Below are 13,487 nucleotides of genomic sequence, written 5' to 3'. Positions count from 1 at the left end.
TAGTCGCGTACACCCTGCCATATGAAGGTTTTGAGACAACTTTTAGGATGTCAAAATCAAGTTTATACGAGTTTATAGGTGGGTATTTAAATTCTGATTTGAACTTACTAAGATGACTGGACTAGTCAAATGTCATCGTCATTTCATCCAGGTTTGGAGACCAGCTCCCCTACCCTTTTGGCTGATTGTTGGTCTTGAGAGGGACCAATGGGTTCATGACTGATTGGTGACGGCATGAAGTCCTTAGACATCAGTGCCGCCCTTCACGGGATACCCCTACCTGGCTGGGGTGGGATGGATGAAAAAGTTATTCATCTGTTAACGGGGGACATGAGGGCCTCATTTGACAGGGTGTCGGGCCTTCTATATCGGGAGGGGTCGTCTACAGCATAATCTGTGGCTTCCCTAACTAACGACTGGACTAGTGTCACTAGGAAGTTGTAGGTATTGGTGTGAAAAGTGTGCTGTGCGGATAATTGTGATTTGGTGTGAGATTTCAATAAACTTCATTGTGATTATTTGAACTTGACTATGATAATAATTAGATGAATAAAATATTTTAACATGGGTACACATTTGAATCTTTTTGCTAAAAGAAGTCAAAGACTGATTGCTATAAGGTAAAAGGAGCTGACTTGGCTTATATGTGAAAACGGTGTTTACTTATTTTTCTTGTTCACATAAATTCTTTCAGAATTTAATACAAGTTACATATTATATCCGTGATATAAATCGCACGTTAAAAGATAAGATCTCGTTAATCCTTAGCTCGCACAAGTTTTTGAGCTTGTTATTTGTAGAGGGAGACAGCTAGTTAACGTTAATAGATTTTAACATATTATTGTATGAACAAAATCTAATTTCAATTAATTAGGTAAGTATGAGGCGTAGGTAAACATTCATTCAAAATATATATCAGGATGAAAAATGAGAAATAAAACTACCTATCTTTTCAAACACTTTTATTTGTAACTAATGTTACTGCAGTTTCAACCGATAAGGCCATTTCCAAACAATTACAATGAATTGAAAAAACTGTTTTCTTAGTTCATTGTAATTGTTTGAAAATGTCTTTAAAGGACGAAACATTAGTTAATGACGATCGCTTGATATACAAAAAATATGGCACAAAGCGCCCGCGTTTTTTTCACAATAATACTAGTATTTTTCGTTCTTTATTGTTTTAAGCTTATTGAAAAAAGATATTTTTAACTTTTTAGTTCGATGTTCTTTAAAAGCATGTTTTTTAGTTTTTTAAACTATATTTATTTTTAATTTTTTTGGTTTCGTATGCTATGAAAGCGTGTTTTTTAATCTGTTTAAACTATATTTATTTTATCTAAACTTTGGGATCGATCAGCTGTATATTGTTTAGAAAAATGACCATTGATCATTTCAGATTCCGAGAGGAGCCTGAAAATCAGCTACCAAGCTCAAGACAACAGGCGCGCAAAGGAGGGTTACAAATAAGGCACCAGGCGCGTGTGTTAAAAAAATACTTTTTTCAAATGAAGAAATACATGTAAAGCGAGTTCGAATTATATCAAGGAGGTTACGTACAGCGCCATCTGCCCGCGAATAGATCAAGCAATAATGTTGATAATTATGTTAAATACAGATCCCAAGCTTGAGTTACAAACAAACATACATACATACATACAGGTGAAGCTAATATAAAGCGTGTAAAAATAGATTCAAATTCTCACTTGGAGATCTATAAATGGTGATAACTATAATTTTGAAGCTACTTACTTCACAACAAATTCTAGATATTTCAATTTAACACTCTGAAGATTTTTTTCCAATGTAAGCATTTTATTATATTCAATACCTTTTTTACAATGATACATACACCGCCCCGAATATGATTTTGCCTGCAATAAATTGCTGCCATTTCAAAATTATTAAAATATAAATTTCTATAATAGTTTTCAGTTATCCAGTGCTCCGACAAACAAACGATTTCAATATTATTATTATGGACAAATAATTCAACAGAGTTCAAATTATTCAAAAGGCCCTGGACATTGACATGGCATAATTTGGTTTCACAAACTTCCTGACTATTATTTATATCTAAAAAAGCTAGTTTGCTCGGTGGAGCACTATTTTCGCTGCTTAAATTTCCTTTTTGGAGGCTCTCGACTCAGGCGAGGGGATAAAAATTATTTCGGGACCTGGATAAATTTTACATTCATTTGACCCTATTTCATATTCAATCAGAAAATTCCAATTCATTTGTGTATGTTCCATGTTTTCACTAGACATATTTTCTTCATCAATTTTAGCTATCTGTTTACCATGATGTCCGGACTTTATATAAATGTGCTAATGCTTTGCTTACAAAATATATACCAGATTTTTTCAGATTGTACCCACTTTTGTCGATATTTGAAATTCTAATGTGATTATTACATTCAAATATATTTACAGACATCGAGTTCATGTAGTGAATTTCCTTACACAAAGTTAAATTGTTTCTGTATAGTCTACTATTTCTCCCCTTATTAAAACAATAAGGCTCTGTAATGATTATGATGTTTGTATGTGTTGATTCATTTAAAAATATTTTCATTTTGCTTATGTTAATATTTTTGGGCCATAACACTAAAATATCTGCCCTGGTCATTTTTTGAGCTTTCCTTTGTAGTTTTCGAAACTTCATCAAGGGTTGCATTAGCTTTGATAAAATATTGGATCTAGTAATTTTCATACATATGATTTAGAAAGTTCGTGGCTATATTCCTCCCATTACATTCTCAATTTTGTTGTGTTCTGATGTATTATGTTCAATTTGTTTGCTAATTGTTTGAATTTTAATACAATCCACCTTTTTCTTGTAGTCAGATGAAAAAAAGCCTGGGTTCCTTCATCAGAACTTATTTTTGTGTGTTTTAGATTTTTCATATCGTCTCCATCCACGCCACTGCTAGGTGAATCAGTTGAGGTACATGTATTTCTCATTTACTCATTGTTTTGGGTACTAAAATCTGTTAATGAATCCTTTTTATTTATCTGTTTTTGCAATTCTTGGATTTTATTTTCCATTTCTTTGATAGTCGTTTTTTGTTTTTATTTCAATTTATTCATCTCTGTTTCCATATCCTCTGCTTGTTGCAGATGTTTTTTTCTTTTATAAACTTTTCAATGTATTTGTTTTTCATCTCACCTTCATCCACTAGTTCTATTATGGTTTTTCGAGAAGGTTGGTTTCCTGATCACTTACATATATCTTCATGTATGCAGCATACTATTTTATTGTCTTTCAAAAATACCACTTTTTTGTGATGCACTTGTAAACAACTTTTATGGAAGATGCCAGTCAATAAAGAGTCTTACGAACTCACTTTATGATCCAATTTAATTAAATTTAACAACAATTATCTTTATATATGAAATAAGATAGCTAGAAATATGTTATTGCTGTATTTTCAGACTCAAAAAGAGCTTTTGAGACAATTGATAGAGAAATTATGTTGTTTAAATTGGCTCAGTATAGGATTAATGGAAAGGTGTTAGAATGGTTCAGTGATTATTTAAACAATAGAAAACAGAAAGTCCGTTTTAAAGATGCACTATCAAATGAAAAAGATATTGATGTAGGTGTTCCCCAAGGTAGCGTTCTGGACCCGCTTCTTTTTGTTTTATATTTGAACGATATTGAACTTTTTATTGAATCTGAGTTCATAAACCTATTTGCTGATGATACATTGCTTATGTGTAGCGATATGAATTTAGATAGAGCTATTCATAAAATGGATAGGATTTTAGGAGCGGTAAATGAGTATTTATGCACTAACAAATTGAAGTTAAATGTAACAAAAACAAAAGCAATGATATTCACCACGAAATATATATACAGTTCTCTAGATATCAACGGTATAAACCTCAATATCAATAACGAAAAAATTAAAGTTGTGTCATTAGTCAAATACCTTGGTTTTCAACTGGATAATTTTTTAAATTTTGACAATCACTTTGAATATATACATAAGAAAATATCGAAAAAACTATATTTTTTCAGTAAAATAGCACAAAATTTGTCAATGCAGTCCAAAGTAACAGTTTACAATACCATTATTCAACCCACTTTGATTATTGTGTTTATTTTTATTTAACCTCAATAAATTAATTATGCTACAAAAACTACAAAATCGAGGGATGAGAGTAGTCTTGAAAACAAATCGCCGTACTCCCATAAAAAGTATGCTTGATTGTTTGAATTGGTTATCAGTTGAAAGAAGACTCTACTATTTTACAATGACTCTAACAAAATTGTAAATGGAATGGTACCAGAATATTTTAAAGATTACATCAAATTCAATGAAAACATTCATAATTATAATACATATAAACAGACTGACACTCGGAAGTACCATGAAATAATTATTTTTTGAGGGCTTCCACGAGTTCAATGAATAACCGGAAGAAATAAAAAAAATAATCATTTTAAAAGAGCTCTTAAAGAATTTAAAAAAAGTAATAGAATATAAATTGTATAGTTATGTGGAATTATTTGGGACATTATTGGCTATCATCTATTGTTTTTAATTGTTCACTAGGGTATTTGTATCTGTAATGAAACCAAATATCACTGTTTTAATAATAATTTAATGTATATATTATGTACCTATATTTCATTATCTATTTAAATGTTACTTAACATATGATACTGAAATCTTTATATGTAATGTTCATTGTCTGGCTACATGCTAGTTTAAATCTAAAATTGTTTAAATTTAAAATTTTTTACATACTTTTTTTATATTTCATTGTGCTAGTGTTATTATTACACTCATATATATGTATGTATTAGGTTTCCTATTTCAATAAAGATTATTATTATTATACACATATTTACAAATGGACCTGTTTCTGTCAAATTCAACGGCATGACCGACTGTAAAATATTTTTATTGCTGATTAGTTTGATGACCCAGTGTTACCATGTATTTCTATAAAATCTGTTATTTCTTAATAATCGTCTTTAAAATGGTTATCAATATAACCATTCAAGTGATAACATTATACATATAACAATGTAAGGACTTCTGCTTTGAACACGATTAATTTATTGGCTCTGATTTACTATTACCTTTCGGTGGTGAACTTGCTGGTATGCTCTTTATCATCTAGATTTAAGATTCATTCATTTTTTAAATTGTGGAAGATTAAAAAGCAAAAAAATACCAAGGAACATAATTTGCCTCTTACTGATTTAGATTAAAAATAGGTGTTTTTTTATCTGATGAATGAATAATTATAATTCCTTTTTTTTATATTTCCACCACCACCTCTATCAACATCCACTTCCATCTTCGCCTCCACTACCTGGCCTTCGTTACAACTCTCACTCTTATAGTCTGCCATAATCTGTAAAATCTGTTGTTCCAACAATCAGCTATTGCCCCATTATGAACTACCACCGGAATTCAAAACTTGTGGGAGCTAAGAATCAAAGAGGTCTTACCTACTAACATGCGGTTCCTAGCACAGGTTGGCCGCTAAGCAGTGAAAATCTTAAATTGTACAGTTGGATTCGAACCATCTTTACATAGTAATTGATTGAATGAATACAAAGAATAACTCATGATGATCAAATGACTATCGATGTATTGTCAAACAGTAAAATTTATGTTTTTAATAAATTGACGGATGTAGCCGTTAATACGTGGTAGGAGATCATAATGAAGAAAAGAGAATTGAAACTTTCTATGTTTTTTACCACTTTTATTTATAATGTTTAATGTATAAGTTTGAAAATGTCCTTATAGGACGAAACTGCAGTTACAAATAAAAGTGGTAAAAAACATAGAAAGTTTCATTTCTCTTTCCTTAATTATGTTTTTGTTAATACAACTGAGAATTGGTTGACAAGTTCAAAAAGAAAGTCTTCAAATGTGTCCAGTATGGACACTGTCAAGAATTTTGCTGCTGACATCTCTGCTGTGCTAAGGAAGAAGATCGTAACTGACAATTTGATCATTTTGAGATAATCGCATTTTAAGACTTATTTCAATGCCATCCACATTTCTGGTAGGGAATTGATTATTCTCGGGGTGGGAGTACATATTGGTGGATGCTATTTTTTCAGTGATATTTCAAAAAATTTAAAAATAAATGCAGATACGACTTTTTTTTATGCATAAATTCAAACAGTACAATACAAAATGTTGTAAGTAAACACAAATATATGGGTGATAAAAATGGAACATAAATATTATATTATTACTGCTTATTATTATATGCATATATGAATAAAAACTAGTGAGAGGATGCAATTTCGGTCATCATGGAGTTATTCATCATCAATAATACTACTCTTCTCCTAGTCGCCGTTCGCTTCAGGAAAATTTTCCCAGAACTGTCGCCTGGGGCTTGGTAGAATCCGTAAAAACTTTTATTTATTTATTTATTTCATACACTATTCTACAGTATGAACCCAATCACAGAATAGGGAGTTACAGTGGCATTTACAAATATGTACTTACATAATATAATTTGTGAATCTATATAAAAAAAAAACAGAACTGTCAATTAGCTAAGTAATGTCTTTTGATTTGTATGATCTGGCAGTTGAATATATCTAGGACATGACTAACAGAATTAGAGGTATCGCACATTGTATAAATTGGAGATTTTTTCATTATATTTGTACGCGGAGTGTTGAGATAAAATGTAACAGTATTCCTAGATGACCGTCTAGGAACCCAAAAATTCAACATATGTAACAGTTGAGAGCAGGTGATGATATTGTTCATGACCTTGAATAAAAAAAGAAATGAATAATATTTACGCCTTACCTCGAGACTACAAAAATTGTGAGTTACAAGCAATTCATAATAGGGAACCTGATAGTAGGGACTCCACATGACAGATGCATATTCCAGCTTTTGCAGAAGAGTATACTCCCTTTTTCGATATTCCTCTTAGCTTTTTTTTGGGAGAGGGGCAACTCAGATCACTTTTCATCTGATTAGCTTTCAGAAAGTTCAATGTGATGAAATCATATGCAAAAGAATTTCGGTATTATAAGGTCTTCTCACCCCTTTTTAGCTTCAAATGTACGATATCAGACATATATGGTCTAGGATTCGAATTTTTCAGGTTTTTTAAAGATGTGTGATCTGGCCAGTCGAAAAAGTTTTCAATACTTCTACTCATGTCGATCACTTTTGCTTTGGGATGAGCATTTTGTACACACTCTTTGAAGTCTTGAAAATCATAGACCTTTCTTTTTATTTTCAATTGGGTCTGTCATATCTGCCAATGTACTCGAAGATTACTAAGCAAAATTGTCGTATCTATCAATGTTATCGTAGATACGATAAGTTTGCTTAGTAATATTAGATACGACATTTTTGCATTGTAAAGTCAGTATAGTTTGTAGATACGACAAATTTCAAACTGAATTTGCGTCTTCAGCTGAATAGCTACGGTATCCAACATTTCTCAGAAGTTGCGTTGGTGGTTGCAGATGCCAAAAATGGCAATAACTCAATTTTGATGAAATTGTCAGTTACAACCTTCTTTTTTAGCACGGCAGATCTCCCCTAGCCATGATGACTATCATATTCAAGTAACATTTATCATACTCTTGTTTCACTTCCAATAAATCTGTTTTATTATTATTGAAGCTAATCAGTCAACCTCACCCAAGCTGAATTTCATTAAACGAGTAATAGAGTCGACAGGCCTAGAAACGATGACACTACTATCTACTATTGTTTTTCAATTATTTATCCATAATTTTAAATAGAATATAAATCATCAGCAATCGAAAAAGTAAATCAATTTTTTTTAGAACTGAAGTAGATATTTTGGTCCAAATGAGTCGGGTTCAATCGATACTAAATAGTAAAATATTGTTGACAATTGTCTTCAATAACTGATTCAACTCAAAACCCTTTTTCATGTTAGGGAAGTAAAACTAAGAGATGTACTGCATTGAAGAATGTAAACTTTCATGGCCGAAGATAACTGTATGAAGGCTATTTTCCGGGTTTTCTCGCCATGGTCTGCAGGTTTCTATGCCTGAAATTTCGTCTGCTGCTGCAGTAGACATTTTCAAAGGCGATGTGGTAACGGTCGCAATACCCGAGCTGGTGCTCTGGTTCTTGTTCCCATTATATCCACAAATTAACTACTATTTTCCCCTCCTACTCCATTTCAATAATTATGTCGATTGAGATGGTATAAAAAGTAAAACTGATAGTGGAATCAAAGGGCATGAAAACTACAAGAATGGTCATTTCGGTATCGGAACTGTAGTGAAAAAAAAAACATGGCTATTTGTAAATATAACCTTGGGTATATAGGTACCCCTTTTTACAATTGTATTGATACAGAGTCCATTTTTCAAAGAGACAGGTGGCAGAAGTCATCCTCCGAATTCAATATCCACGCAATATTTTTTTATCGAGGAAATCAATCTGAAAGATGAAACATGAGGATGATTGAATAAATGTTCTGAATGTCTACACTGGTAGATTTTTATTTCTGGTTTATCAGAAACCGTAAAGCCTACAATACTTACCTTTTTCATTTTTCAGTCTTAATTTTTTTGTGATGGGATAAGGAAAAATCATTTAACATTTATAAAGAATACAGAACATTAATAAAAATACTGGTGGAAATAGCATTTACAATTAAATTAGTTTTCTCTTATTTCCCAAGTAATAATATGAAAAACTGATTTTCCGTCAAAGAAGGTAAAAATAACCCATTTCTATTATCAGTAACTTCTCCATCTCAAAATATACCTCCTCATCGAACTTTCCAATTAGCTGTAGCCAGTCAGATGAAATTAACAATTGTAAACTTGAATGAAAAATTGAGTAAAATAATTGAGTATTGATATGGACTGCTGTAATCAAGTATACAATGCATCATGTCCTCCCACGCATATATGCAAAGCAGATGTTTTCCAAACAAAAAAAGAATATTTATATCATGGTATATCATTACAAACTATAAATGTCCCAAAATAAAATCGTATAAGTGCAGCTGTGATATGCCATAATGCACACAGTTCCAACAGAAAATGTAACAAAAGGAAATGCTATTTGTCTCCACAATTAGGTTAACAACTATATAGGTTGTATTTAATCCTACACTGATCATGAATCGAGATGAATCATCTTACCAGAATTGACAGACACGTCATGACTTTCTTGGCGATATTATTATCCGCAGCCGCCTTATCAAACATAAATAAAGCATTTTCCTTATCTTGAGATAAACACAATCGACACAAGTGATAAAACTTTGGCGGTACATTACACATATTTAAACAATGGACAAAACAAAAGCTCACGCACCATACATATAACATTAACAAAAAACACAGTTCATCATTCACAGCCTTATAGTTTTTAAACTATTCAAATTAATTTTTAGTATGAAAGTTATATATACGGCACACTCTCCACTCGTCATTCCATTTGTCAACACAAGATCATTACACCACAACACATAATTTTAAGGCACTACCGTAGTTAATAGCCACTGGAACGATTCCTAAAGACAATACATGCCGTGCCGTGCCGTTAATACTCGATCATCCTATCTCCTATGTCGGTACCGTTTTTAACAGTGTTTTGACACAGAGCAAATAATAATATCTCAGAACTAGCCATGATTTGTTCAAAAAATCATAGATATAAAAATCTGATCCGTTTGTGCAATTAGAGCAAATCAAACTTATACGTAATAAGAAATAAGTAATAGGAGCAATTCGTTACACGTATTTAAAATTGAAATGGTCCAGCACATAACAAAGTGATGGAGCACAAGTGACAAGAAATGTGTATATATACGTCAATATTGAAGTTCTTGAGTGTGAGAGGAAGTGGAAAGTTTTTTGAGGAATAATCGGAACATTTGTGATTAGAAATTACGACTTATAAATAATGCTATTATGATATATTTCGAATTGTGTATACTCATGTTGAAAATTGAAAAGTATCACTTTTTATAATATCATAAAATATCTAGCTGACCCGGTACCCTTTGTTCAACTATTTTCATTATTTCCATGACTTGGTTAATTTGACGCCAAAAAATATAAAATTTTCGTCAAAAAAATCTGTAGCGGGACACCCTAATCATCTAGAGCAGGGGTCTGCAAACTTTGAAGCCTTCGGTCCATAATGATTTTTTCAGTTTGTTCCAAGGGCCAATTTCTGCCCTCAACTATATTTCTAGACTAGGATAGTCGCAAAGTGCGTGACCTAAGCAAACTTACTCTTTTTTTGCATTTCAATTATTATTGTGTATTGTGACACTTAGCGACATCTAGTGGCGAGTAGTGGTACTATGTACTATCTTTTTCAGCTATCCGCTAGGTGGCATTAGGCGTAATTAAATATTTGGAATTACCGCGTCGGTTCGAGAAAGTTCTGGTTCTAGCTAGTGTATTCCGATCACCTCGAGATGGCAGTAATAATTGCATATAAAAAGGCTATCGGCGCAACTGCGAGTTAGTCTGCGTAGGAAAGGCGAAGGAAGCGAAACTGTCTATTGTGAAATAAAGTAACACCCGTCAATAAAAATATTTTGATTCGACTTATTGTTTTTATGTGTGATTTGTTAGTGTGGAAAAGAAGCGAAAAATCGACAGTGATTGCAGAACGTTTCAAGGAAAATGGAACGTTCAGTATTTTGTGATTGAGTCCAGTAATAAGGCGCTATATTAAATTTGTAATGAATCCATAGCTGTTCTCACATACTATAACATAAAACGACACTATGAATCGAAACATCTTCAAAGTTACTTTAAGTATACAGGAAGTTTGCGTAAGGAAAAATTTGAATTTTTGAAACGCGGACTCAAATCGCAGCAATCTTTGTTTACCAAAGCGAATACTGAACAAGAGTCTGTAACTCGCGCCAGCTTTCGTGTGGCTCTTGAAATCGGAAAACGTGGCAAACAATTCACCGATGGAGAAATGATAAAAGAATGCTTGATTGCAGTAGCCAAAGAAACATGCCCCGAAAAGGTAAATTTATTTAAAAGTGTCAGTTTGTCAGCAAACACCGTGGCTCGGAGGGTGCAAGACATCGCAGAAAATATATCATCTCAACTGTCTGACAAAAATGGACATCATGAGTGGTTTTCTCTAGCATTGGATGAGTCAACGGATGTGTCAGATACTGCTCAGCTGTTGATTTTTATTCGCGGAGTAGATAAAAGCTATGAAGTGTATGAAGAACTTCTCGATATTGATAGTATTCACGGCACGACAACTCTGGGGCAGATATTTTAAAGGGAATTGAAAATGCCATTAATAAAAAGAACCTTCGATGGAGAAATTTGAAATCTATAACAACTGATGGAGGCAAAAATATGTATGGTAAAAATAAAGAAGTGGTTGCACTCGTGTCAAAGGCTATAGAAAATGATGGTGGTTCAAAACCATTAGTCTTACATTGTATCATTCATCAACAGTCCTTGTGCAGAAAATATTTGGATATGTCTGAAGTTCTAAAACCAGTCATATCAGTTGTTAACTTCATCAGATCCACTGGGCTGAATCACCGACAATTCCGCGAGTTTATTCAACAGATTGGAGAAAATGATTTACCATATCATACTGCCGTACGCTGGCTTAGTTGCAGAAATAGTCCTTAAGCGCTTTTTTGAACTTCGAGCAGAGATCGAGCAGCGCCCTTTTGCCGATTTAGAAAATAGTGAATGGATGTGGAAGTTAGCCTTCTATGTCGATTTGACAAATCATATGAACGAACTGAATTTGACATTGCAAGGAGAAAATCAGCTTTGATCAATATCAAATCCTTCAGGCAGAAAATAATACTATTTCAATCGCAATTACGTAAAAAATGTTTCACACATTTTGAAACATGTGAAATATTCAGCGACACTACAGAGACTGAATTTCCCGTCAATTCTGCAATCGAAACTTTGAGTGCTTTGAAGATAAATTTTGATACTCGTTTTTCAGATTTTGATGTCATTGCGAATGAAATTAAGCTTTTTCAAAATCCTTTTGATTCTGACATCATTGAAACCCTGGCTCCGGAAGTCCAAATGGAAATTATTGATTTACGGTGCAGTGATATGCTTAAGAACAAATATCAAAATTCATCTTTGTTGGAATTTTATAAGAGTCTTCCACTGGAACAATTTGATAATTTGCATAAATTTGCTCGTGGGTTGTTTTCTGTTTTTGGTACTACTTACTTGTGTGAGAAAACGTTTTCCAAGATGAAGTACACAAAGAATGTTTACAGATCTGAATTAACCGATGAGCATCTTAAATCTCTTTTGATAATTGGTACAAGTAAAATTGATCCACAACTACAAAGTATTGTCGGTGGAAAATCACAATTACATAAATCTCATTAGTGTTTTTGTTTTACTGTGATTCATTTCAATTATTTGTTAGTTATTAATATGCTTAAACTTAGATACTTAAGTTAAGTTTTCCTTGTGATCATTTCTGTCGTTAAGTTTTACCTTGCAAGTAAATAAAACCGAGTAATTATCATTCTGTGTTTTCTTCTTCAACTTATCACAGTAATAGTAACAACAATTAGGTAATCATTGGCTGTTGCGGGCCGGATTGATGACACTGGCGGGCCGGATTTGGCCCGCGGGCTGTAGTTTGGAGACCCCTGATCTAGAGATATGAACGCCTCTTCTGCTACCTACCAAATATACCCAAAAACTTTCTTAAAAATCGGTCTAGTCGTTTCGCAGGGGTGTGACGACTAAGACCAGTCCTACATTGGAAGTGGGATTTCCCTCGACCAGACGAGACGGTCTGAATGGGTATGGTCGGGTCTGAAAAAAACAAACACATTACGCACCGTTTTTCCTCCTACACTGTAGCCAGTGTTCGTTCCGGGGCTTTGGTGGAGGTGGTGCGTTTCAACACATTCTATTGAACTTAGTTTTGGTCTTCGATTGTGCCATAATGGTAGATAAATGAATGCTACTTGACTAAGGTCTACTTCTATGTGAGACAGGTTGTGTAAAATTCATTTTGACGGTGGTCTTCATTGAACCCATTTTCTCATACACGAGTTTAATAATGAATTCCTGTCCAATAACATAAAATCAATTAGTGCCTCGTCCATTTTCAACCTGATAGACAACTTTCCTCGTCGATAGTTGATACAGTACTGGCCGAAAACTAGCTGCAATGTAGTAGCGCAGAGTCTGGATTGGTCTGGTGACCAGATCGACTCCGCTTCCAATGTAGGACCTGCCTAACACCGTGAAACGATATTTTTATATATCACAAGATGTTGTCAAGTCGACTCTGAGAATCCGTCACGAACGGTTGTTGTTCCACAAGTGATATAAATTTATAAAAAGTATAGCAAGTTCTTAACTACAATTTATATCGGTAACACCTGTTGCATTAGTGAAAGTAGCATTCTTGAAAAAGCATGTTGAATACTGATGGCAAATATTTCTGACACCATTATGTGACCACCACCGATATACCAGGTGTCTCTGA

General features: G+C 33.2%; 1 protein-coding gene across 2 annotated transcripts in view; it reads right to left on the bottom strand.

Moving 5' to 3' along the window:
* The window catches only part of LOC111511830 (GATA zinc finger-domain containing protein GATAd), a 136,471-nt gene extending 126,892 nt beyond the window's left edge, over positions 1 to 9,579 (bottom strand). The window contains exon 1 of one of the 2 annotated variants that reach the window (XM_074184750.1): positions 9,493 to 9,579. Coding sequence is in view for 1 of the 2 variants with exons in the window: in XM_074184748.1 (XP_074040849.1) it covers positions 9,146 to 9,334 (189 nt within the window). In the remaining variant the exon portion in view is untranslated. Of the gene's footprint in view, positions 1 to 9,145 lie in introns of both variants that reach the window. The other variant, XM_074184748.1, reaches the window with a different exon arrangement.
* Between the last annotated feature and the right edge of the window lie 3,908 nt (positions 9,580 to 13,487).

Source organism: Leptinotarsa decemlineata, unplaced genomic scaffold (assembly GCF_025532065.1).
Source record: "Leptinotarsa decemlineata unplaced genomic scaffold, Ldec_3_MD MMD2_tig00026358_RagTag_RagTag, whole genome shotgun sequence".
NCBI lineage: Eukaryota > Metazoa > Arthropoda > Insecta > Coleoptera > Chrysomelidae > Leptinotarsa > Leptinotarsa decemlineata.
Note: the sequence above shows the minus strand (reverse complement) of the source record. Positions and strands in the feature narration are given on the sequence as shown.